This window comes from Uloborus diversus, chromosome 4 (assembly GCF_026930045.1).
Source record: "Uloborus diversus isolate 005 chromosome 4, Udiv.v.3.1, whole genome shotgun sequence".
Taxonomy (NCBI): Eukaryota; Metazoa; Arthropoda; class Arachnida; order Araneae; family Uloboridae; genus Uloborus; species Uloborus diversus.
Window position 1 is genome coordinate 44986328 of NC_072734.1, and position 27356 is coordinate 45013683.

The 27356-nt window shown below is 32.1% G+C and overlaps 1 protein-coding gene across 1 annotated transcript; it reads right to left on the minus strand.

The window, feature by feature from the left end:
- Positions 1-27257, minus strand: LOC129221326 (dnaJ homolog subfamily B member 11-like). Its single transcript, XM_054855793.1, has 10 exons — positions 27138-27257; positions 25226-25382; positions 20879-20976; positions 11369-11498; positions 10141-10283; positions 5129-5211; positions 4967-5024; positions 1611-1722; positions 309-468; positions 1-214 (listed from the first exon to the last, which is right to left on the minus strand). The coding sequence occupies exons 1-10, from the start codon at positions 27215-27217 to the stop codon at positions 150-152; spliced, it is 1086 nt and encodes a 361-aa protein (XP_054711768.1). The 5' UTR covers positions 27218-27257; the 3' UTR covers positions 1-149.
- Between the last annotated feature and the right edge of the window lie 99 nt (positions 27258-27356).

Sequence of the window (27356 nt, forward strand, 5' to 3'; positions counted from 1 at the left end):
TAAAATGATTGTACTTTATGTAGAAATGACAAGGAATAATAAATAACTGTACAGAACTAGAAAGACGTGCCACATTCAATTTACAGATAAAAATTAATTAAATATTTCAACCTAAATTGTCCATAATTACAATTTATAAATCTAAATCATCAATATCCTCTGAGACCGTTGTATATTTTTGTCTTTGATTCTTCATTAAGTATTTCCTTGATTTCTGAAAGAAAAATTATTAAAATTAACAGAGTAAAAATAATATCTCCCACTTAATAAATATTTTAACAGATCTATTAAGAAAAAAATTTGCTTACTTTCTCTGTTTTCAACAGACAATTCTCCTTTCGGAAAGTCCACATCAAATGTGATATATAATGTTCCTTTCAAATTATTATTTTCATAATTTGGCATGCCTTCATTTTTTTTCCTTATTCGAGCACCGGGAAATGTAATTTTTTCTCTTGAAATCTCTACCTATATAAAACAATGAAAAGATTTTTAAAAAAAGCAAATAAAAACAAATAACCAGAAAAAATATGTAAAGAAAAACTAAAAATTGCATCAAGCAAGGAAAGCAAAATATCGCCAGAAAAATTTCCAGTCAATATTTTCTATTGATGTAAATCTAAAAAAAAAAAAAATCAATCAATGCTTTCATAAGGGATAAAATTCATAGAGTTCTAATTTAAGTTATTAAACTTTATTTATTAAAGACACAACATCAATTTGTAATTAATTAACTTTTATAAATATAACTAATCTTGAAATTTGTTCTAAAAACTTGTAAAAACAAAATATTTTTTAAGTATTACTTCAACAAAAGCTTTCAGAATGTGATGTTAAAATAATTTTAATGTAAACAAATATGATTTAAATCAAATTTAATATAGAGGGCATAGTAGTACATTATGAATACAAAAGTAGGGGAAAATAAATGGTTAGGAGAAGAATATTGCATAAAACTTAGAAGAAAAAAGTTTTTTTTTTTTTTACTGAATTCGAATTTTTGGACAAGAATCAGATTTAAAAGGAAATAAGTTTAACTATATGTACAGCTGATACCTGAAAATCAGACAATCACACATTTTTATGCACTTACTTACATATAAAAGTATACATTCACTCTTCAGTCATATATCACAGTATTTATTTTAGGATTTGCTTTTAAACCATCAATTTTCTCACTTGATAAATATTTTTTAAATTATATTTTGTTTTATTCCTTTGTAAGTACATGCTTTAAATTTTGAAGCTTCCTTTATTCTGTTTTGTATAAATATGGGCAGTATTAGCAGTAGGCCTCATTTGCCAGTACTTTAATTTATATCAATTATTTATGGTAGTGCCTAAAAGCATAGCTGCCAATGTTGAAAGATGAAAATTAAGGAGACTTTGTATAAGTAAATTTAGTAAAAAAAGTAATTTTTAAAACCTACTTCTTACACTATTGGGCATATAAATGAAATGATTTGCAGCAATTGCAAGCATTTTCTGTCACATTAAAAAATAAAAATAAAATATGAGCTTTAACAACTCTTGCTTATTTCTTATATTTATACAGTATAACCTCCAGTATTGTCTTGTATATAAAATAATGATTCAAAACTTCAACATACCTTATGGCCATCAAGGTGTGTAATCTCTGTGGTAAAGCCACATAAGGCATCAGTAAGTGATATAGTTATATTTGTATACAAATCATCGCCCCTTCTTTCGAAAATTGTATGGCTGGAATAAAAATAAAATGAAAAAAGTTTTTTTAAACAGCAGATATTATTCACACACATATCAACAATCATTATGAAAGTGAAAATGCACGGTAGTATGTTTCTAGTTTATTTCAAACCAGTAAAGAACCTAACAGCAATTAACAAAAAAATTTATGATTGTAATTGTCAGAGTTAGATAATGTAGATGCATGCACACATGCCATGCGCAGATACATCGCCGCAGAGTTTGCACGCCGTCTGATAATCGTAAAAGTCACTCTCTACTTCTAATTCGTTTTAAATTGCTATTATTTATTTAGATTGTAAAAATGATTACCAGATAATATATACACCTGCGTGTTCGGTGGATGTATTCACTGCTTGTACGGACACATTGGCAGCGGGCATACGCATCTCGCGATAATTGTTCAAATTCTTACTGCTTACTTCTAATTCGTTTTAAACTGATATTATTTAATTAATTTGTAAAAGTTATAAATGGATTGTATATACGTAAGCGCGTAATGTGGGGATCATTTGCTGTGGGCACGCACATGTAGCGATATCATTAAAGTTCTCCTTCTTTACTTCTAATTTGTTTAAAATTAATATTGCTAATGTAAAATGTAGTAATCATAGCTGGATAATATAGACGGATGCAGATACATTCGCTGCTGTAAGAAAATATTTGGTTCTGTGTGGATACATTCATTGCAGACATGCCCATCTAGCCATAATTGCGAGTAATGTTCTAGTTTCACACCTTAGTCCTTTTTTCCTTCTGTTGAAAAAATAACTAATTTTGTTAAACATAATTTGTATGAAAATTAGTTCCTTGTAACCTCAAAGTATTTGCTTCATAACGTTGTTTTAGCCAACGAACTTTTAGAAAATGTATTTATTTCTTATGATTAAAATTTTTTTTTTTAAAGCCAAACCCCCGCCCTTTCCCTGCTTTTTTTTCATGTGATAGACAATTATTAGCTTGCAGATACTTTTGAGTTGCGTGCGCAGATACTTGATATTTTTATCTGACTCTGGTAATTGTTACACAATACCTCAAAAAACAAAAGCAACTATAAACAATTATTGGTTTTTCATACATTAATGCTAACGAACAAAAATATGTTCATGCTAACAATATTTACTGGAATGGTTTTTGTAATGAAAAATAATGAATGTTCAATTTATTTGACTGAAAGTTTACTAACAGCAAACAAACAGTTACAAGAGACATTTACAATAAATAAATCAAATCTTAGCAACTCCTAGACATCTGTAGACAAATTCCTGAATAACTCATAGGTGAAATAGATATTTTGTCTTGCCAAGACAAATTCATTTCTAGTGCATATTTTAAGGAAAAACTTTTTAAATCCAACCTTCAACCCAATACTTTAAAAGTGCTCCCCCCCCCAAAATCTAATGTAAATGTTTTTTTATCTTTGTAGAAAGTAGACCAATTCCTATTCCTGTGATGTGATTACACAATCTCCTAGCAAATAAACTTATTGGTGTACAACACTTTATAATTAGGGGTAAAATGACTAATCAACTTCAATTTGGGTTTACTTTCTATTCTAATTGAGATTCTTTATAAAGCTGAAACATTAATTGATGCTTTTTAGCAATTACATAAAAATAAACTATATAGCAAAAGCGATAAAAAAATATGTAAAGTAAAAATGTTATTTTTTGTACAAGTGACTTACACTTTTTAAACAACATAATCAGACACATCTAGCCAAAACAAGACAAATTACAGAAGGTCCTAAGTAGAAGGATAAATTTAATGAAAATTAACATAAATCAATGTATGGTACATGTACTGCCTTAGCACAGGCTTAGGGGCGGTAACTTACTGCTAAATATATCATGCATGTATTAGCTACAATAAAATAGGTTCAAATCCAACCTCCCCCTAATAAATATTAAAATGCTGATTTTTCTTCAGAAATTTTCAACTTATCTCCATTACCCCCCCCCCCCACACACACACAAACTAATTTAGAATAAAATGGAAAAAATGTATCAAAGTCAACATTTAAACCATGGTTTGCTATTATGCAATTATGATGTACCACTTGGGAAACGTGATTAAAATTTTCATGACTAATTTAATGCAAGAATCTTTTACATACATACAGTAGAGAACCAATTATCCGGGAAGTTCGGAACCATCGATATCCCGGATATCTGAATTTCCCGGTTTTCTGAATCGCTAAAAATCTCTGTTGGCCGATTGTTTATAAAACTTAAATTACTATAATAAATAGTAATACATATTAAAATAAGAAGAAAACAGTTTAGAAATGCTTATAAATACTATCGAAATATTAAAAACTACTAGTGAAAGAATAATTTAAACACAAGAAAACTTCAAGTTATTCATAAGACCTGAGACCCTCACATTCAATCTGGGAAAAAAAAAACACTTTTCGATGTTTTAAAATGAAAAAAAAAATGAAGGGAAGGGCTAGAAACAAGTTTTTGAACGGAAATGTGCGAATTTCCTCCTATTCTGTATGAAAAAATTTGTTTTCATGAACGCGTTTTGTTTCTAAATTTTTTATAAAGATTTTCTGTTTGTGATTATACGGCGGTTACTGATAACTATTGCTTTTTGCAATATCAATGGGAATTAGATTGCAGTATTATTACAGTCATGCGTTTAACGATTTCTAGATTCCACCATTAACTATCCGGAAAATTCGCGAATCTGGTTTTCGGCGTTTCCCGCAATTTCGCTACATCACTGATGCTCTAAACAGCTTTAATTTTAAAGGCCATTCAACAAAATATTGCATTAGAATTCGACAATATTCATTTCTTTAGTTTTCAGTTAGAATAAAACACGAAAGCTTCCGACTTAAGAGTGTACTTCTTAATTCAAGAAAATATTTCGGAAATTTTGCGTGAGTAATATGGTATTTTTTAAGAAACAGTTCATATTCTTTTAGGTATTTCAAAAAAAAAAAAAACTTACGCCGAAAATGCGTATTTTTTAAAAATGGCGGGAAAATCTGCAAACAGTTGCCGGTTTTCTGGTTTTTTGGTTCCTGGATAAAAGGTTCTGCACTGTACTACCAGTATAGCATACATACTGACTGTTAGGGGGAAAAATATAGTAGTCTAGAAAATATTTTAAATAGGAACTTAAAATTTTCAATCACTCAACATTATTTCATTGGTCTACTCCAACATTAGCACATGCAATTGAAGGATTAACTTTCTTTTGTATAAAAGCATAAGTTATGACCTACGGTAAAGTTTGTATTCTTAATCTTAAGTCACCAGGTTCACCATCAATATGAGGCTCCCCTGAAAAAAGAAGTCATACAAATTAAAACTAGTTTTTAAATGATAAAATTATTTAGTTAGAAGCTATTTTAGAAAGTAAAACAAAACTTGGTATCAAAGGTTACCTTCTGCAATAAATTTTTGTTCTTGTCCATCTTTCATGCCAGGCTCAATTTCAATTTCAAGAAGCTTTTCCTCATCTACAAATCTAGAAAATATGTAAGAAAACAGTAATCTTTAATTCTCATTAACAGATTTTAAAATAGCAAACATGCATGTTGAGAGCACAAATAAAGTGCAGTAGATGCATATATAATTTAACTAGCAAAAATACCCGGCGTTGCCTGGGTCAGAAATAAATGTAAGAAACAATCGCTACTTCCTTTCGTTTTCTGTTTTAACTGAAAGAACTCAAAACATATCACTTTGACGTGATTAAAAATCGAGCTTCTTCCTTACCCATTAAAGTAAAATAGGAATAGGTATAAAGAACGAACAAATATTCATTTAGAAACGAAAGCACGAATTTAAGCATATAAAAATTTGAAGAATTTCCAAAATATGAACTAACAAAAACAAAGATCACTGAAAAAACCGTGCGCTTTATTTAATTAAATAGTATACACTCAAAAGAAAAAAAGCTCTCTACTATGTTTCTTTAAGGATGCAAAAAGTCGTTTCCAAATGTTTAAACGACTTTAAACTCATGTCTGCTCCGGAGAAGCCTTGATTCAAAAATTTCATTATGATTACTTTTATTATTGCTGTTGTTAGGCAACGAATTTTTGTAACAATGAGTTTTATGTTCGCAACTTCAAAGCTCGAATACGCTATCTTGCAGTGATTACCAATACTAAAGAAAAAGGTAAAACATTCCATTCCACGAGTTTTCTTTAGGGTAAATTTCCGGCTTCAAGCAGTTTGTGGTGTAATGTAATTTCAGAAAAATAAAAAAGAAAGCTTCGCACAAATACGATGAAAAAGTACCGTTATTCACTAAACGTCAAAGCAAGTTATAAGCTATGGCATTTGTTTGTTTCACCTTTTTTCATCCGCCATTAGACAGTGGCTGCTGCACCCCCTATAATTTATTGGAGTTGCGAATTTAATTATTTAATGGGGAAATGATATAAAATTTACTGTTTTCCACCATAACTTTAAGGAATAAATTACAGCCTAAGTTGCTCCCTCATAATGTATTTATCTATGGTGAAAAAATGGTTAAAATCCGTCCAGTAGTTTTGAAGTTTACCCCGGACATCCGGACAGAGATTAGTCCTTTATGTATAAAGATGAGGATGCAATTCCTAAGAAAGCAATGTCATTCTTGCTCCAGAGAGGCCTTGATTCAAAATTTACATTATGATTACTTTTAATATTGCTGTCGTTAGGCAACAAATTTTTGAAACAATGGGTTTAATCTTTAATCATTTGATGTGGAAATTACATGACATTTACTGTTTTCGATCACGACGTTCTTAAACTAAGTTTTTTATTGATAAGTTATAGCCTAAGTTGTTCCCCGATTATGTAGCTATCTATGGTGAAAAAATGGTTAAAATCCCTCCAGTAGTTTTGAAGTTTACCCCGGACATCCGGACAGAGATCAGCCTTTTATGTATGAAGATGAGGATGCAATTCCTAAGAAAGCAATGTCATGCTTGCTCCAGAGAGGCCTTGATTCAAAATTTACATTATGATTACTTTTAATATTGCTGTTGTTAGGCAACGTATTTTCGAAACAATGTGTTTAATCTGTGATAATTTTGATGTGGAAATTACATAACATTTACTGTTTTCGATCACGACGTTCTTAAACTAAGTTTTTTAGCAATAAATTATAGCCTAAGTTGTTCCCCGATCATGTAGCTATCTATGGTGAAAAAATGGTTAAAATCCCTCCAGTAGTTTTGAAGTTTACCCCGGACATCCGGACAGAGATTAGCCCTTTATGTATAAAGATTACATTAATATTTGATGTTTAACATACATTTTTGTAGGCATGGTTTATCAATTCTTTAGTGTACAATAGTCAACACAATCACCAAAAAAAAGAAAAACAATACAATTCCTTGACATTTTGCTGAAAGAAGTATGCATTTTCTGATCTTTGGCAAAGCAAACAAAACCCAGAAGCATATATCACTGCCTCAGAACAGCAATAAAACAATTGCTCATACTCTACTGTTGCCCCGAGGTGACTATATACTGTGCAGCTCTGATTAGTTAAGCTGTGACCTTGACTATGTTTACCTGTTTTAGGGGAGTTTAGCGAAAAATAGACATGTTATTGGCTCGGATTTTAGTTGGAATATTTTTGAAGAGCTACTTAGAAAGTTTCTCTACTCAATTTAGCGCCAATCGCCCCTCCCTATTTTTTGAAACAGAGGTAAACATTGTCGGCGTTTGAGCTCAATTTGTCAGAGCTTCACAATACTACAGTGGCTAAAGTGTACCGACAATAACATCCTCATATACATAATATCCAAAATGACTGATCAAGTAATTCTCTGTCCAAACAAACCAACAATGAAACCCGTGGGCTGTAGCATGCATGGCGGCATTATTTCATTGTTGAAGCACCAAAAATTCAGTAATTTATTTATAATTTGATAATATTTTTTGGCAATGTTTGACATGCAGGGAAATACTTTACTTTGTCAAGGCTGAGCTATATCCGGTAACCAGACTTTTATTGCTAAGACTCATTTCAGGAGAGTGAAGAAATGAAAAAGTGGTCAACAATAAATGCTATCTACTGGAGTTTAGGGTTTATCTACTGGAGTTAGGGTTAGAATTTCAACTATCAAATTATCACCAAACAGGCAATTGCTCTGTTCAAATGTAGAAGCAATTTTCATCGGTCATACCTTGATGGGTGATTTTCTAGTGATTAAAATACTTACTACTTAGCAAACAAAAGAAGCCTTCGTTATCACATAGTTTCCATCTAGTCTACCTAGTGATGTGGATCGGGTAAATACCCAGCGGGTAGGTAAATATTTTTTGGGTATTTACCCAAGGCCTGGGTAAATACCCAAAAACTGGGTATTTAATAAAAAATGCAAAAACGCGAATGAGAATTTTTTTTTAAAATCTAAATATGAAATAATTGGTAAAACTGATATATACATATGTATTACACAGTTTATAATATTTTTTTTATTGGAAGACTTGATGAAATCATGAAAGAAACATATCGTGAACCAAAGAACCTTTCTTTTCAATGTCATAATTGGAGAAGTATAATCAATTCATTATGAACTTCAGGATTTCAAAATCACAATCTAGGTTAGTCATATCCAAAATGAAAAAAAAAGGAAGCATGAGGGATGTTTGGAAGAATAAACTGAGAAGTTATTAAGAAACTATGGTGTTATTTATTTTATTGATATTTAAGTGATAGCATGGAAAATATAGAAACAGTTTTCACATTAATAAACAAAAAAAAAAAAAAGCAAAATTTTCTTTTCTGTTGCCTTGCTCATTTGCATTTGCTCCCCTGTAGGGTGGGAAGGTAAATATTTTTTTGGGTATTTATCCAAAGGCAGGGTAAATCCCCTAGTAATTGCGCATTTTGCAAAAAAATTTTAGGTAGTATTAAAAGGTGACTATTATCTTTTTTAAACATAAACCCTAAAATAAAAGATTAAAAATCTTAAATGAATTTTAAATGTTTATGTATATTATGTGTGTGTGTGTGTATATATATATGTGTGTGTGATACAGAATACATATGAACAATTGAACTAAGTTTGGAGGAAATTTCTGCATAAGATATAGGTAAATAAATTGTAATAATAAATTGAGCGACATTTCGTTACATTTTGATGTCATGCGGGGACATATTACTGGGTTATAAAAGACTAGGACCTTAAAAAATTGATGTTTGCTTTTTTTTGTAACCAGTTAAGCTTTTTTCTTTTTGTAGAATGGCTTTTTATATCTGAAATTTGGCTATCAACATTGATTAGGCATATCCAACACATTTAATGTGAATATCATATTAGATTGCTAAGCTGTTTCACACAATAATTCTTTAAATATGTGATCAAAATACAATTTTTGGGCAAAAATTTATTGTTTTGTATATGGTTGGTTGTATATATACATAATGGAATACATACAGAAAAGTATTTTAGATGAATATAAATTTTTTAAATAAATACCCGGGTATTTACCCATTTTGGATATTTACCCGGGTATATACCCTGGGTATTTACCCCTAAAAATAAATACCCGGGTATTTTACATCACTAAGTCTACCTCATCTTGATTCTAGGTAAGTGTGACGTGTGAGTAACTTTTGCTTTATTAGACAGTGAGGCAGCAAAACTGGTTGATTATCTTTGTTTGCAACCTAAAACCTGTTACTGCTGCTAAAGTACAAAAATGAGTAAAAAACGCCCATTTAATTTAAAAACACATTTTAGGAATAGGACACTTTTGTTCTCCTCTTTATTTATTATGAACTAGCTGCAGCGCCTGTCTTAGCACGGTGTACCTTGAAAATAAAAGTTATGTCAAGTGGCACATGTTCAACAACCAGGCTTCAATTAGAGGAAAAAAAGTACTGTAAAATTTCCCAACAAAATAATCATTCTTAAAGAAAGAAAACAGCAAATCAAAAATTCCCGAATAGATTAAACGCAACCCTCTATAAATACAACTAAAATCCTTGATTATCTTCTGCTGGAAGTACAAAAAAAAAAAAAAAAAAGAAAGAAGAGAAATCGCCAAATAATAATCAAAAAGGGAAACTTTTACCTCAAAATAAAAACAAAATTTTATTTAGTCACAGTCGAGAAAAAAAAAGTGGCAACCTTCTGAATGTTTATGTTCAGGCTAATTTAACGATAATTTTCCAACATGAAAATGCTGTTCCATTAGGCTTAGAAATGCTTATAACTGTTCTTATGGTGATTTTACAGCCTTGGCTTTTTTTGAAATTAGAAGAATGTAAATGTACTCCAGGGGTATTTTTCGCGGGCTTTCGAATGGCGCTAAAATTGACTGATCAGATAATTATTTCGGGTAGAAAAAGCCATTTAATGCCATTTTCGGGCCCAAAAACTAAAATTTGAGCAGTTTGGTACTTTTTTGGAGTTTGAAAAATGTTTAAATTAACAAAACTTACTTGACATTTGGACATTCATCACAGACAGTTTGTTGAGTCATTTGAAATCGACCTGGACCCAACTGTCGAGTAACCATTTCTTGCCGACAATTGCATTGCCTTGTACCTTTAGCAGGCTTAATTACAGGTTTATTTCGAACAACCTACCAAAAGGACAATGGTATGTAAGCTATTAAAACTATAAAAAAATACATATGTGGTTTCAAATTTGTTTAAAAATAGATTGTTTGTGCAGAAATTAGAAAAATGTCTGTACTATATATCAAGACAAGAATACATTTCAGTAATAAATAATACAAAATTAAACTAAATTCATTCAACTGCCTTCTGATAGAAGGCTGGCCCATAAAGTCTGCCATTGAAAGATTACCATACTGGGAGGAGCTGAAGCGGTAATCACTCAATCCATTGCAATAATTCCTCATGAACTGTATATACCTCACAAATTAAACAGGAAGAAAATAATCGACATAAGTAACAGGAAACAGCATCATTTGTGGCAGCAATTGGGGCTTATAAGTGGGTGGGGGGATGGCAAAAGAAGAAGACAACTAAAGTTATGGGACATTTAGTGGCAGCAAAAAAGGAAAAAAGAAAGAGAGAGAGAGGGGGGGGGGAGTACAACATTTTGTTGGAGCTCATTGAGAGCAGATAAGTGCAAATTGATGTAAATCAAACAACTCACCTTTTTCTTAAGATTTTGATGAATTATGTACACAATAACCTTCCCTGAAGAAACACTTAAACATGAATTAGACTTTATTAATTAGACATTATTTAGCCAAAGGTATTTTGAGATGTCACAAACAGTTGGTAATAATTTCATCAAACAAGTATGGCTTGTTTAATAAAAACAATTGATTTACTAATATCTAAACAATGAATACACAAACTAAAAATTACTTCTTGTGCTAAATAATGTTTTGTTAACCGATATACGAAGTAAAACAAATAATTATGTTCTGAAAATTTGGACACTTCTGCTTTTTTTAATAGTTTTTGGTTTTGGTTCCTAAATTGGAAAATAAAATAATTAAATTTTCCAAATTCCGGAATCCACTGAGCAGCACTACCAGCTCACATCAATAAAATTATATTCTTCAGCTTTTAAGATAGAAAATCCACTAAAAACTTCTGTGAGTTTAGTGAATCAAACTTGGTACCAACAGGGTTTATGCAAACAAATAGCATTATGACTGTTTTTAGTTTCAATACAACTAAGAAGTACCTCAACAAAATTTCCAGAATAAAGCTCTTCCAGAGTGACCCACAAGTCCATGATTATATCGCCTCCTCTTGGAATTTCTCGAGATCCAGATTTACTTCCGCCAGTGAAAAAACCAAAATCACCGAAAAAACTATAAGAAAAAATTTCTTATTTTAAAACTTAGTATCTTAAAACAAAGTAATTATTACATTTTTTAGAAATACAGTAAACACTCAATAATCCGCGGAATAGGGTGACACGGTAACCGCGGATAAGCAAAAACCGCAAATAATCCGAAAAATAGGTAAAAAACGATACTTAGTGTATACAATGGCTAAAAAATATTAATAACACTTGCACATACATTTAAATTATAACTAAAAACATTGCTACATTGCATTGCTAACATTGAGCATAAAAAAATATATGTAAAATCTAAAAGCAAACAATAACACAATCATAAGTTTGAAAACAAAATGTAAAAAGATCCGCAGATAATCGGAAATTTACTGTAATTAAACATTTCAGAAAATTTATCAAAGTCTAGTTCACACCAATTCTTAAGAAATAAATTATAATACGAGGTTTACCCTCAAATTATTTAAAAAGCCAAAATCACTACTTCCTCATTAAATTAAAATGATCAAACGAAGACTTGAGATATATGAAAAGTATTAGCTATATATGTGTATGGCAATACCGTGCTAAGAATTTATAGGAAGTCCTTCGAGTTAAAAAAATGTCTCCTCCCTAAGTTAAAAAAGAATCTTTGTTCGACTAAAATGCACACAACTTGTAACCTAAGATTCAAGCATATTCTGTGTAGTATGTATTATATTCTTAAGATACTAAAGACGGCTGTGCCTCAAAGCCCATATCTCTTATCCCCAAGAAAAGAGAATTACATAAAAAGATACATGACAGAACAGAACAGAAATGTATCCTTTGTAGAAACAAAGAGCTTAATGAAAATATGCAATTCATTTGGGGCACAATGAACTACGCTCACCCATTACAAAAATTTCCATTTCAGAAAAGATAACGGTTCCCACCTACAAAGCCTACTTGTTAGTTATATAGCTATTCAAAAAAAGCAAAACAGCCGGATTAGAGTGGTCCTTATTTTCGAAGTTGCAGATATTTTACGCGACGCCCCATCAATTTGTTCCATTGTACAAATAAATGATCCTTGCAAAATTTGAAGTCAATCCATGAATATTAACACGTGCCCCTAGGGTCCCCTTCTTTGAGTTTCGAAGAAAAAATTGCGGATTTTCTTATTTTTATGTAAAAATATTCTAACATTTTATATTTAAAGTAATTTTGAACCTCAATAGGTGCTGCTACTTCCCCGACCGACCATTCTCCCACTTTCATTCTGTAAAATTTAACATGTTACAGAGAATAAAATTTACACCAATGGCCTTGGGTCAAGCGTATCGCTCTTCTGCGCTTGTTCCAACCAAACGGCAGGGGAACGTTTCTTCCCATCAAAATGGACACAAGGGATTCTATAGGCCTTTAATGAGTTGCCTAGGCCATTAATGAACGATCTTTGCAATGAAAAATTGCCTTTTCCAGGTTTTGGGGGTGTTGATTTTCAAAATTCCCTGTGTATGTAATAGGTGTGTCAAATAGAGTCACAAGGTTTCAATGCTATAAATATAAGTACTTGCAATTATATTTTAATACGCTGTTCTTTAGTTACAAACATACCTAAATGCTTATGCTATTTTTAAAAGATAAATTTCGAAAAATCCTCGATTACTCCTAACATAAAAATACACAGTACTTTCCATAGCTAAAATATAAATTAAAAAAAAATATCCAGGTCGGAACAATGTAGAAATCTATATTTTAAATTAATTTTTTTCTATTTCAGTACATAGTCCTTTATTATCAAATTCTTGCGATTCACAAGATTTAGAAACCGAAATGGGTATCTATCCTAACCTGTTGTACTTTTGTTTTCTACAGCTGATCTAGCACAATGCAAAAAAGCTTGACAACTATTGATATCTTCTCGCCTTTCATCACTGTTTGACAAATGCCATATTGGGGATAAAGATGTTGTTCATTTATTTACAGCCTATGTAGATGCAGTAAATTGAAATCCAAATGACCTAGTGATCAATCGTACATTCCTTAAGAGAGCAAAAGAAAATCTTCGAGAGGTAAAATTAAATTTCATGAATTTAAGTTTAGATTTTGTAGTTATTCACTCGGATACAAAACTACATCCAGATGTAACTGGAAAAAGAACGCCGACAGGATTACCGCAATAGCTTCAGGTCCTAATATTGAACAGCTTCTCGGAATTCCTTAGATATTTCTTAAGTTGTATATGATATCTTAGATGATAGCTCTTGATTGCTAACTGTTCTAGCTGTAGTGTTTGATACAACTACTTGCAATACCAACCGTATAAATTGTGCATGTAACTTTTTAGAGCAAAAACTGAACGGTGATATATTACATTTGGATTGCCATAATCATGCACTTAAAATCGTACTGCAGAGCGTGTCTTGAAAGAAGTTCTTTCCTTTCTTAGTCCTAGATCAGATGTTCAATTATTTAAGAGCTTCAAAATTTTGTGGAAAGATATCCATCATTTAGAGCTTATAACATTTCAATCAATAACAAATACCACTTAAATTCTAAAAGACGAAGTTGATGACATATTATTATTCGTAAAAAGCGGAATTGAGAAAGATTACAGAGAATTCTCATCACTTGTAATAATATTTCCTGGTGAATTTCCTCCTACAGGAATATGTTTTCGGCAACCTGGAGCTTATCCCTGAGCCACATGGGTGGCAAAAGGAATTTTTGTTTGAAAATTTTTATATTTAGCAAACAATTTAAATTGACCTTACATGAAAAGAAAGCCCTTCAATGCTAATTTACAAAGCTGTTTTACAATTAAATGTTGTATGAAGATATGGTTTTTTGCAGCAACCCAATCGAAGCTCTTTTGAATAATATAATATGTCTGAAAAACTAGCAGCGTACAAAATGACGACAAACATGCAGCAAAAGCAGTGATTAGAAAATTCATAAATCACTTATGGTATTTAGGGGACAAACTAGTAGCTTTGTCCATATTGGATGAAGGAATTAACTTTGAAGATAGGAAACGACTAGTCCAAAAAATTCTTGTGATAAGAAAGATGTGTCTGATGACTGTTTAACAAATTTCAGATAACAATAGATGATTTGGAATACTTTCTTAGTAAAGATCTTCCTCTTTATAGAATCAATTACGAGTCAATAAAACTGTTTGATAAGTTACAAATACTAGAAGATTTTTTCTTATTTGATCCTGATTCACGGCAAAATGAAGGAAGCTATTTAAAGAGAATAGATTTCGTTAAAATACTGAAACCTGTGAATGATACAGCTGAAAGAGGAGCACAATTAATCGAAGAATTTCACAACTAATTTACCAAATATGAGTCACAAAGCAATTTATTTTACAGACCGCCCAAGACTATCGGAAAAAAATACACACTATCGAGATACATTGAGAAAAGCGTACGATTAAGGAAAGTTTTTAAAGCTTTATTTCATTCTTATTCAACGTAAAATCTTTAGATGATATAAAGTAATTAAAAAGATTAATTTTAGTGCTACCTCACTGTAAAAATATTTTGTTAACCCAGGAGAAATGATGTACGGGGTCTGAAGTAAAAACTCGAAGATTTGTGGGAAAATTATCAAAAGTGTTAAAGTTCAACGGCCTAGGGGCACGTGTTATTATTGACCGATCGAGTTCAAATTTTGCACATGTTACTTTTTATTATAGTGTCACAAAACTAAGGGGCGTCACTTGTTGAATTCCGAAAAAAAAAAATTTTCCCATATAAATAAGGACCACCTTAAGCCGTATGTTTAGCCTGAAAAGTATTTTTCAAATTTATGGTCTGCAAACATGAACGAATACATTACAATCAGAAGCTCAGCTATTAAATTGAGTTTAGCCAAGTATGATTTAATCTTGTCCCGAATTTCAAGACAGTAGGTGCGATCAGTAATGTAGCAAAATGATTTCCTCACTCTATGGTGTTACATGATCAAACAAACAGACATCTTCCTAATTTATAGATGACTAAAAGGGCTTCTTATTGTCCTTTGGACACATGTTTACTTCAATTCTCATTTAACAATAGGTTAAAACAAATATAAGTTGTTGGTCAGCAGACGTGATTGTTTTTAATTAACTCTCATGAAACGCTGAGAATTTTTGGGTTAAGGCGTATAAAAAAGCACTCTTATGGAGAAAAGATATGTCATGTAAAATTTTCAATTGACTACTTTCCGAGTTTTGAGGTTTCAAACATAGAGACCTTGAATTTTTATATTTAAAATGTAAATGCAATTGTTGCTGTCATCTCCACGATTACGTGTTTTATCATAGTAAGAAAAATTTGCAAGAAAAGTTTTGAAAACAGAAAGCGAAATGTTGGAAAGAGTTGCTCGTCATGCCGCAGAACAACAAAATTCAAAACTATCAACAGGAATGAAAAACAATGGATAGATTAAATTTTTAGCTAGACAATGCTTATTTCTTTCAATCATGTATCCATGAAAGAAAAAGGTGAATTTTTTCAAATAAATTCATCGATTACTGCTCAAGTTTTGCAGTATCAGACATACGAACACTGCATCAAACTTTCAAAAAGATCAAATTTTAACATAGAGACATTACTGACATTTTTTCTGATGTACAAATTAGAACCTCAGTGTCAGCACATTATAACTTCAAAGCAAACAGAAAAATAATGATTCATCCAGTAAGCTAGCTAAAATGAAACAGAAAATTAGAAACTGAATTTTTATTTTGTTTATTCTCACATATTTCATATACTTATTTGAAAGAATAATGTCAAAAAATATTCATAAAATGTGTACCAATTCATACAACTTATATCAACATTTAATATATTTTAAGAAATAATTTAATCAGGGATGGAAACAGCACAAAGTCAAAAAAGAGAAAAAATTGGGAGACTTGAAATTTAAATATAATGGCCTCTAAAAGTTAAGGTACAACATGTTTTTTGAAGCTCACCATTAAAAAAATGGCAGTATCAATAAAATGCATATTTTGCATGAATGATAATAACGAACCTTAAAACCATTTATGAAAAAAAAGGTTGCTACTACTTTTGTTTTATAGAAAAGAGCATATTTTTACGAGTGAGAAAAAAATATGCAAATATCAAGCTATCGTACTTTTGTGTGTAAGTCATGTTAATTTTCAACTGTTGTTGGCAGTTTCGGTGACAATAGTCAATAGAGTTTAGAAAATGTCTCAGAGACATCGTTTACCCGATTCGTTAAGGTGGGGACAGTTCGATGGATGAAAATAGGATTGTCGCAGGCTGATGCAGCTAGACGTCTCAATGTGTCTCATAGTGATGTTCAGCGAATTGAGGATGGATACCAATCTGAAGATTCTGTGTCCAGAAAATCTGTTCTAGGCCGACCACAAGCTATAACACCTGCAGAAGACCGTTTTCTAGTTCTTTCGGCCCGAAAGAGAAGAACCATTACCATGCCACAACTCGTTGCAGACCGCTTTGTAGCATCAGGAAGAAGAATCTCTGCTACTACGGTGCGAAATTGTCTTCACAATGCAGGTCTCTATGCAAGATGACCAGTTGTATGTGCTCCCCTCGATGAACCACAGAGTAGGATTAGCTTATGTTGGGCAAGAGAACATGTTTTCTAGACATAGCAGCAATGGGCTTCTTAACTCATCACAGACGAGTCCAAATTTACATTTAGGGCTTCTACTGATCTGGAGAGAACAGTGCAATAGATACCATCAATCCAACACTGTTGAAAGACCACAGTTAAAGCGGTGGTGGAATTATGGTCAGGGCCGGATTTAGGGGAGGGCAGGTGGGGCTACTGCCCCAAGGCCTCCACAACAAAGGGGCCCCCACAATAACATTTTTACAAAATATCCTTACTTTCAGGGGTCGAAAATATCGGATAGATACATATATATTAAAATATTCGGATAAATATCAAAGTATCGGATATTTTTGAAAATATGATGATCTTTTCGAACCCTGGTTAGGGGCCTCCACTCCTTCGTTGCCCCGGGGCCTCCACACAGTTCCAAATCCGGCCCTGATTTTGGTTTGGGCAGGGATCTCGCTCGATGGTCACACTGACCTGCATGTGTTCCAAAGAGAAACTCTGACTGGTCTGAAATATCAAAATGAGATCCTTGATCCATATTTCCGCTCATTAGACTAAGAGCTGGCTACACAAAAAAGTACTCATAAGGTACATTGAAAATTTCTGTATGGAATGAAAGTACATACATAGCCAAGCATTTATCGCTTGGTCTGCAAGGGCGGGTAAGGGACCGGGCGGGTTGACAGGGGATCAGAGATCCCCAATTTTCAGCAAGAAAACTGCAGTTTTTCTGAAGGTAAAGCTTCAAATCTTTAAAATATCTGCAGACTTCTTCAATCATACGAATTTCCTTTCTTCTTTCTACCTTAGAAAGAACATGTGAGTAAGCAAAAATCCTGATGGGAAGAATGCGATCGCGATCGATCGCTTGAAAATGCTCGGCGGCCGGGAAATGAAAAAGATACAAAAAGCGGAAAATCGCAGATCCGCGGAAGATTTTCATCTTTGCAGGGTTCGTACGGGTCATGGAAATCCTGGAAAGTCATGGAAAAAAAATAACAAAATTTCAGATCTGGAAAAGTCATGGAAAATTGAAATTTTCATTGAAAGTCATGGAAATTTATTTCAAGTCATGGAAAAATTTCCTGGACAAAGAGGAAGGAACAGTAGCTAAAGGAACATTAGAAATTTTGAGTGATTTAACAGTATAGAACAAAACAGCTATTAAAAGTGGAAAATTGAACAATCCAAAAATCAAATCTGAATTTTGAAATCTCATTGCATCTACTTCTGTCGCAGCCCCTTGCCATTTTTTGCGATGTGATTTTCCTGCCTGGACATCACTTATTTTGAATTTTCTGTTATTTTCAACACTTCTTATGTTTCATATTCTGTAGTAGCAAAATTTCATGTTCTTAGTTTTGCCACGCCCACTCAAAAAAAAAAAAAAGCAGTTCAATTGTATGCAAGTTCGATTCTATCACTCGTAAGGACTTTATTATATTTATTAGAGTTTAACTTAATTTGTTAAATGTTTTAGAAAATAAAGATCTTACGTCAGGCGATAGAATACAGAAAAAGAGGAATTCTAATGTTCTAAACCAGTAGTGCTCAATGTACGGAACGCAAAACTAATCCATGCGACCCACTGCTATGTTCAATGTCGGGAATTAAACGTGTTCCTGAATTTCTGAACCTATTAATTTATATAGATTTGAAAGTATGCAAATTTGAAAACAAACCAAATATACTGTTGAATCAGAAGATTGATTCATTACTGAATGGTTTTTTCAAAAAAGATCTGGTTTAGAAACATAAAGACTTAAACTATGTGGCTTTACTTCAAAGAACCAAAATGCTGTCAAGTTACGTGGATGATTAAAGGCACTGTTGATACCAAAAGGTAACTTTTGAAGGAAATTTATTGAAACTTAGTGATGACTCAATCAACCTTGTCCCATTCAATATCATTCTGTCTGTTTAAAAAAAATATCAGACATTTTAGCATCATCATATTCGCTTCACTGCATTTTTGATTTACTTAAATTTATATGATGAAGACAAATAAGAATAGTTTAGTTTTTTAAGTGTGCACTTATATTTTTTAAATTACGAGTAAGTGCTTCAATGAGGCTGTGGCATTCATATAGATGTTTTGCTAATGCTCATTTCCAAATATTGCCAAGTTTGAGATTAAATAGTGCTATTCTTTTCGTGTAACAAGGTCATGAAAATTTTCATTGAAATCATGAAAAAGTCTTGGAAAAGTCATGGAATTTTTTCATCCAAATAGAGTATGAACCCTGTCTTTGTTTAATAAAAAAAAGAAAAAAAAAAGAAAATTAATTTGAATTCAAGTTATGTTTTTCGCAATCACGAACTGAGACAGGACCCTACCCATTGGAGTGATTGTTTCTAGAAACGGCTCCTGTCCCCCCCCCCCCCCCAAGCCTGCCTCTCCTCCTGGGCAGTTACGTGTGCATAATAGTTGTTTGTGTGCGTATACCAGTGTGTATGCATGCAGGCATGTGTGAGTGTGTGTGTGTGTGAATGTGCGCGTGTGTAGGACATGGACGCCTCCGACCAGGAGAAGCGGACAGCTCAAAACCAGAGCAGCCGCGCCGCCAGCAGAGGACGGTGGGCGGTGGTGCTGCAGAGGCTTCTGGTTCAAGTTGAAAAAGGCACGGACACAAAAAACGGTCAAATGAGAACAATAAGCAATCGTGATTGCTCAAAAAAAGGAACCATGTGGAGAACAACTTAAGATTTGCATCAGTTCAGATGAGGATGACAGGCAGCCTGGCATTTGCCCAGCAGATAGAAATATACTCAACATATTTTAAATTACCATTGAAAACAATTTACATTGATTTTCCATGCTGTCTGCTGGTTTCCCTTTAATGACTGAATTTGTAACGAGAACTGTTGCATTATGTTGTGATTCACGATATTTCAAAAATAGTATACTAATATTTTAACTAGAGGTCAATCCAGATTTGTATCTTTTCATTACTTTTATGAAAAAGAAAATATTTTTGAAAATTCCTCCTTTTTTTTGAGAAAAAAAGGAGCATTTTCTAACAATGATAAACCAGTCTGGCCAAAACGCCTACCTGAGAAATGAGGCTTTTCTACAGAATTTACGACTTGGATAACTGAGGATTTTTATTTTTTTAACAAATATTTTTATTTTAAATGACTTTGTGGAGCTTAAAAATTATGACAGAGCCACTTTTACAACAGAAATTTTGTGAAAGAACTGAACTTAAGGCAAAGAATTTCGTTAAAAGGTCTATTGCAACAAGAATTTTGTTAAAGGGCAACAAAATGAATCAAATTTATATCTGGATTGAGACCTGTTAATATTTTTCCAGATATACAGCTCCAATTCCCAACCCCCCCCAAAAACAACTGTAGTAAAATAGGTATAGTAAATAGACTGCATTAAATTATAAGGAGAGCAATCTTTCAAAGAAATGATTTCTTTGAACAATTAGATTTCTTCAAAAGGTTTTAGAGATTTCATATCTCTAAAGGTGACCATTGTGAAAGTGGCAGAATTGTTAAGTGAAGCAAAAACAGAAAAAAAAAAGGCAGACATCAATTATGGAAACAAACCTAAAACATAAAGCACCACACCATGTTGAGTTAAAGAGCAGTTAGAAGTACATTTGATACTAGGAAAGTTTAAAAAAATAAATAAAAATACTCAAAAAACTACTTCATCAAACAATTATCAATAGAATGATTAAATTAGTACTAAATAATTACAAAATGCTTTTTAAGGTAATACAGCAAAAGTATTCATTTGTAAAGCAAAAATGAAAGAATTTAAAATTTCTCATTGTCCTCATGTTTAAAAATATATATATTTCCAACCTGGCAAATGGGTCACTTCCGCCACCAAATGCATCATTTTTCAGTCCTTCTTCACCATATTGGTCATATGTTTTTCTTTTCTCTTCATCTGATAAAACCTAGAGAGAATGTATATAAAATGAATGAGATACGAAAAAAAGTATATATACGCAATTGAACCATGCCACTAAAACAAATTTCAATAGATATCTTACAAGCTATAAAACTAAATATGAATTAATGATAGAAGGGAAGTAACACATCATTGATTGAATGGTAATTGTGATCACTGCAACTAATATTTTGCAATAGCTTATGAAAATTGTTTGGCTTACTTATGGGTAGAGAGCTAATATTGGCGGAAACTTTGCGGCAGTGGAAATAAACAGAAAAATTGTTTTTAGTGAACAAAAATTTATTTAAAAAACAGTGTATGGAACTTGTTTACTTAAAAAATATAATTAATCTAATTTTTTTCTTTCTTATAACAGAGGTATGCATGAAACATTTACCATTAAAACAATTTTCTATTCTAAAACAACTTTTCTGTGCCAAACTGATTGTAGTTAAATTTAAAAATGAATGTAAAAGCTCAGGTAATAAGCAGTAGGGTGGGTCGATTTTGACTTTTTTTTGAAATCGAAAACGCTTGTGGTGGGAAAAGTGCCCTAAAGCAGAATACTTTACGATGTTCTGCAACGTAAAATCATTTGACCAAAATTGTTCTGCAAGTATTTCAAGCATTGTACGCGAAAAAACGTGACATTTTCCACGAATTGGTGGCAAAAATCAAAATCGTTTCAAATTGTTGTTGTTTTGTTGTTAACAAAAAATTGTTTTTTTTTTTTTTTTTTTTTTAAACTGGACTGTTGTTATTTATTTCTGAGGAAATGAAATATTTTCGGAAACATCACAGCTTTCAACCAAATGACTAATTAAAAAGCACAGAATTTGGAAAATTAGTTGATCATGAAAAACTATAAAATCAAAAAAACTTTAACAAGGTGTCAAACCTAAACCGATTGAGATTTTCCAAAAATAGTTTATATGCTTTCCAAAATGCATAGAAAGAGCAAAGATACAAAATTTTATAAAAATCCGAACCTAGGTGCCAAACCACATTTTTTTTTTGGTTAATTTTACATGGCATGAAGGAGCAATTAAAATAATGTTACTAAATAAATTACTGAAATAATAAATAGAATGAGTCGAGGTTGGGTTGCATATAATAAAACACTTCAAAACAATTGAAATATTTTTGGATGCAAAAAGATTGAAATCTCAAACAAGACACGCAATTTCCGGCGGCGGACGTGTTTCAATGTTGGCACGTTTCCAAAACATACGTGTATGGCGGAAATTCTAATGATGAAGATCGATTGGGAAAGTCCTCAAAGGATTAATCAAATTCAACATAGCGAGCTTTCCGCCAAATTATCGTAATTTGAGATAGTTTTAGATTTTCTTTTAATTTTAAGAAGTTCAGTTTCTACAGATTCTCTGCGCCGCAATTTTTGCAGATTTTCGGCACCGCGGTTTCTGCGGATTTTCAATGAAATTTGCAGAATTTCTGCAGAAAATTTGTCAATTTTCCTCTCACATTTGAACAGAATTGTTCTGCTTCTCAGGCATATGTTCTGCGACGTACGTCGCAAATTTAGTAGTATTCTGCTTTGGGGGAAAAGTGGTGTATTGGCATCAAATGCTTGCATAAAAAATTTTGTGGAAATCAAAATATATTTAGATCCCCCGCCAGCCCCGTAAAGTTTGGCCAAATATGTAAAAATTGACATTTTTTGATTTAAAAAAAAAAAAATCTTGTGTATAATATTTTCAATCGCCTGTGGTGGGAAAAGTTGTGTATTGACATCTAATGCTCATATAAATTTTTTTTTTGGTAATCAAAATATATTTAGATCCCTCACCAGTCCCTTGAAATTTCCCAAATATGGAAAATTTGACATTTATTTGTTATTTTTTAAATTTCTCACGTTTGATTTTTTTTAATCACCCGTAGTGAAAATGATTGCCTAGTAAGATTCTTCACTCATAAGTAATAATAACAATAATATTCAAGCTCCGCTCAACCAGTAAAATTTGGAATATTTTCATAATTTTTTTAATCTTGGTGTTTTAAAGCAAAAATTTTATCCAACACTTTTTTTTAAAAAAGTTAAGCATATTTTATACTTTATTTTTCTATAATAACACTATAGAATTCTTTAGAATTTAAACATAGGTATAAAAGATTAAAGTACCAGAAGTCCGTCGTCGCAGTTTTACAGCAGCTCTTAGCTCATTTTCCAGAAGTATTAGTGGAAAATGACTAAGAATTCACCTCGGAGTTTTTTGTAATAAAGAAGTTTTACACCTTATACATTGCTTTGTTCTCAAATTTTGGCATTAATTTTCGGGAAGCCAATGTTGTATGTATAAAGTCATCATGGCGTGTTGCTCCACAAACAGATAAAGATGCTTCTGTCACCAACTTAACTGCTCTTTCTACCGCTTGTGTATGAGATGGTAAATTCCACAACTCACTTTCAACAACGTCACCCGTTTCAGCTACTCTCTCAAGTTTCGCATTGGGTATTTGTTTGGTGAGTGGAGGATCTGTATAAGGACACAATTTTGCCAATTTATCAATTCTGTATAGTCTTTTGCTTGAAAATTTAGAGGTAGAATGACAAAATCACGAACAGTTTCATTAGTAAGGAGTTCGGGCCTTCAGGATTGTTCCGTAGCCTAACTTCCTTACTGAGGATCGTGTGTCATTGATCATGGCTATCAGCAGGTTTTCTGGATGACCAAAAAAATCATTTCTTTGTGTAACAGGGTCAACTACTGATTTCAGATCATCGCTAAGATATCTTGAGTAGTGGATAACTTCCCAAAGATGCTGTGCACCGGCTGTGCATGAAGGCTCAGTTTTAATCAAAAAGCAAACTTTTGCATACACTTTTATAATGTATTCTACAATAGTCCCTATTTCCAGCGATGACTCTTTTGTGCCAACACACAAACGAAATACTCTGTTTGCTGTTGTAAGTCACCTAGCATGAGATAGCTTTCCTGGTGATTTATTTCGTGGACAGTGATGTTGAACAATTTCTGAACATATTGCTTGACATATTTGATACAAGTATTTTTGGTCAAGTCCGTCTGTATCAACAGTAGGCAAATCAAAAGCGATTTTTTTAAAGTTGACAATTGGAAGCTGCTCACATGTGCCAAGAAGATTCCCTAAAGGACCATTATATGTAAAAGGACCTGTAGTGCTTCCATCAAGATGCCGTAACAGATATCGTAAAGGTAGCTCATTGGCATGCAATTCACATATGAGCCACTGCAACGGCCTTTTTAAATGCAGCTCAAACAATCTTGTTACACCACCTTTCACACCAGTATTGACTGCTGTTCCATCTGATCCTATTGCAATTAAATCCAGTAGATACTTGGGTTGTTTTTAAATAGTCTATTATACTTGATAACACTTCATTCGCTGTACCAATTCTTCTGCTCTGAGTTTTTCGTTGCGATTTCTATTTGGTTCATATATGCTTGGCTAAGTGCCAAGAACAGGCCGATTCGTCAGACTGGGGGTGGGTGATTTAAATAGTTTCATTATATCACTGAGAAGAAGAAAAATAAACATTTGGAGGAATCACACCATCTGTCCAATTTAACAGTTAAAACTAAGCAAAAGGAGCAAAGAAAAAAGGCAAAACGTGCAATTTCAGATTCTCGGCAGGGGTGGTATATGTAATATGAAATGACAATTATTTTGTTCACAAACAAAGGGTCTTACTATTTACACCACAGGTGATTAAAAAAAATACATAAGAAATGAAAAAAAAAGTTTTGAAAAAAGTCAATTTTTTCATATTTACCGAAACTTCAGGGACCTGGCAGAAGATATAAATATATTTTAATTACCAAAAATTTTTTTAAATGAACATTAGATGTCAATACACAACTTTTCCCACCACAGGCGATTAAAAATATTATACATAAGATTTTTTTAAAAAAATTTAAAAAATGTCAATTTTTACATATTTGGCCAAACTTTAAGGGGCTGGCGGGGGATCTAAATATATTTTGATTTCCAAAAAATTTTTTATGCGAGCATTTGATGCCAATACACAACTTTTCCCACCACAGGCATTTTCGATTTCAAAAAAAAGTCAAAATCGACCCACCCTAATAAGCAGCCCTTAAGCCTGGGCTAAAGCAGAACTATGCAATACAATCGACAGTCTGGTTTGACAACCAGATGCTGAGGCACAATTATCAATTTTATTCATTTTTTCCTAAGTTTTAAGTTTTTCCCCATTTTACTAAAAACATGTTTCATCTTAAATGACAAACCTCATAAGCTGCACCAAGATCTTGGAACTTTTCGGCTGCATTAGGGTTATCTGGATTTTTATCAGGATGAAACTCTTTTGCTAGTTTTCTGTACGCTTTTTTGATCTGATTGAGGGTTGCAGATCGAGGGACACCCAATATGGAATAAAAATCACGCCTGAAAGGTAAAAATATAAATACATGCCTACTTAAAATACATTTACATGATTTCTTTTAGTGGAACTATGATTTAAAACAAATTTTTATATACATTTGATTCAAATAAAAAGGATAAATGTTTCATAAAGGAATAAGTAAAAATAATTTTAAAATACAATCAATTTTATTAAAAAAAAATTCCCTTGCAATTATTATATTATTTTTTTCATTTTAAATACTAACATATAAGATTTCTGTATGAAAAAGATTTCTTAAAATTAAGTAAGTGCACAGTTGATTCATTTAAAGTGGCATTTAGATTGTTTATTTTGATACTTAGAGACTTAACATCATCTTATTGTCCGGATTCAAATTCTTGTTTATAGCACTGGATAAAGATTTAAGGCCTTTTATGAAGGCTTTGAACTTGGAGAATCTTCCACAGAAATTTCCTGAAATTAAAGTTCTAAAAACAAAGTTTCAGAAGATGTTGAATGATGGAGAGGGGGTTAGGGACACTCTTAAGTTTTTAGAAAATAAGGTCCTAAATACGTAATTGTAGGCTACTTTTGATGAAGTTAGACAATCAGACATGTACAATAAAACTTTTTTTTTAAATTCACATAATAAGGATTATAAGATCAAATTCAAATTATTTGTTAAAGATTATTACTTATATCTAAAACAAACAATTTCCTGTCATTCGAATGCAAAAATCAGTGGACTCACACTACAATGAAATTTAACTGAGGTAAAATGGATATTATGCAAGTTTTTCCACAAGTAACTATATTAGAGCTGACGTGAGCTCCTCACCTGCAACACGAGACTCTTGGGAAGCAAAACTTAGGTTGGTTTCATTGCTAGCAGCTAAATATTGGCTTTGAGAATGCACTTTCATCTCTAAACAGCAACAAGTTGTCTGAGGTAAGAGCTGTCAGAAGATGTTGTTGCTCGTATCAGCTGTACAGCACCAATCATTGACATCTTTCTTTTACTGAACAGTGCTATTATATTGCTGCATTTTTTATTACTGCACATACTTACTGTAGGCACTCTATATCTTTCTCATTCATTGATAATTGATGTTGTATATCATGACAGTATTTCATAGTGAACAGCACAATATTTAAAAGAAAGTGCAGTATCAGTTTTTCATGTGAGAAACGGTGTAAAATTGTGCTTTTCAGCCTTTAATTACTCATGTCTCTTCCATGAAAATTTTCTAGCTACGCCACTGACTTAAGTAATTGTGCATGTTTATCAAAATTTTGATGATACATATATTTTTTTTTTCACAACAAAAAATTTGACTTAAGTGGGAGGTTTGAAATGCATCCCTAACGTGAGTGAAGAGTACACTTCACATTTTCAGAAATTTGAGGAAAAAAAATTAGTAAAATTTCGTTCAATATCTGAAGTTTAATTGTTCGCAAAATATACTCTTAATCTATGAATTTGTAAAAGAGTTTACATCTGTATTTTGTTATCTGATTGATATCAATCATGTCAACAATATATACTGCATAAACATTTTATTGCATTAAACATAAACAGCATTGGATTCCCCATTTTTCAAAAAATAATGAACCGCTTCGTTGTTTACTTTCTACGGCTCATCTCACAACTGTATGAAGCATTAAAAAATACATATATTGGTGTAGAAAAGCGGTATCAGAGCAATGGTAATGACAGAATTGCTGGCAAAGTTATGCATTAAAATCTATAATACTTTCAGAGTTGAGGCAATAACTTCATCAAAAAACTTACTCACCCTCCAAAAACGTGAGAAATAAATATTAATAAGTTTAGTAACGTAAAAATATTTAAAGATAGCCCTCCGAGTAACTCCATACCGAGTTGATAAACATGCTGTGAATTGCTTACTATTCGGTTATGATTACGTATGGGATATAAACACACGTCATCGTAGGATTGATTAAACGTGGAGGAGTACGGAACCGAGTGAAGAAACCGAAAGCACTTTTGTTTA

What these genes read in the sequence shown, in the direction of transcription:
- LOC129221326 (XM_054855793.1), bottom strand. Translation starts at nt 27,217, where the DNA reads ATGGAGTTACTCGGAGGGCTATCTTTAAATATTTTTACGTTACTAAAC. An exon ending in ATTCTGGAAATTTTGTTGAG is followed by an intron (nt 10,284 to 11,368) that starts GTACTTCTTAGT and finishes TCCTTTTGGTAG; the next exon opens with GTTGTTCGAAATAAACCTGT. An exon ending in GTCTGTTGAAAACAGAGAAA is followed by an intron (nt 215 to 308) that starts GTAAGCAAATTT and finishes TTTTTCTTTCAG; the next exon opens with AAATCAAGGAAATACTTAAT.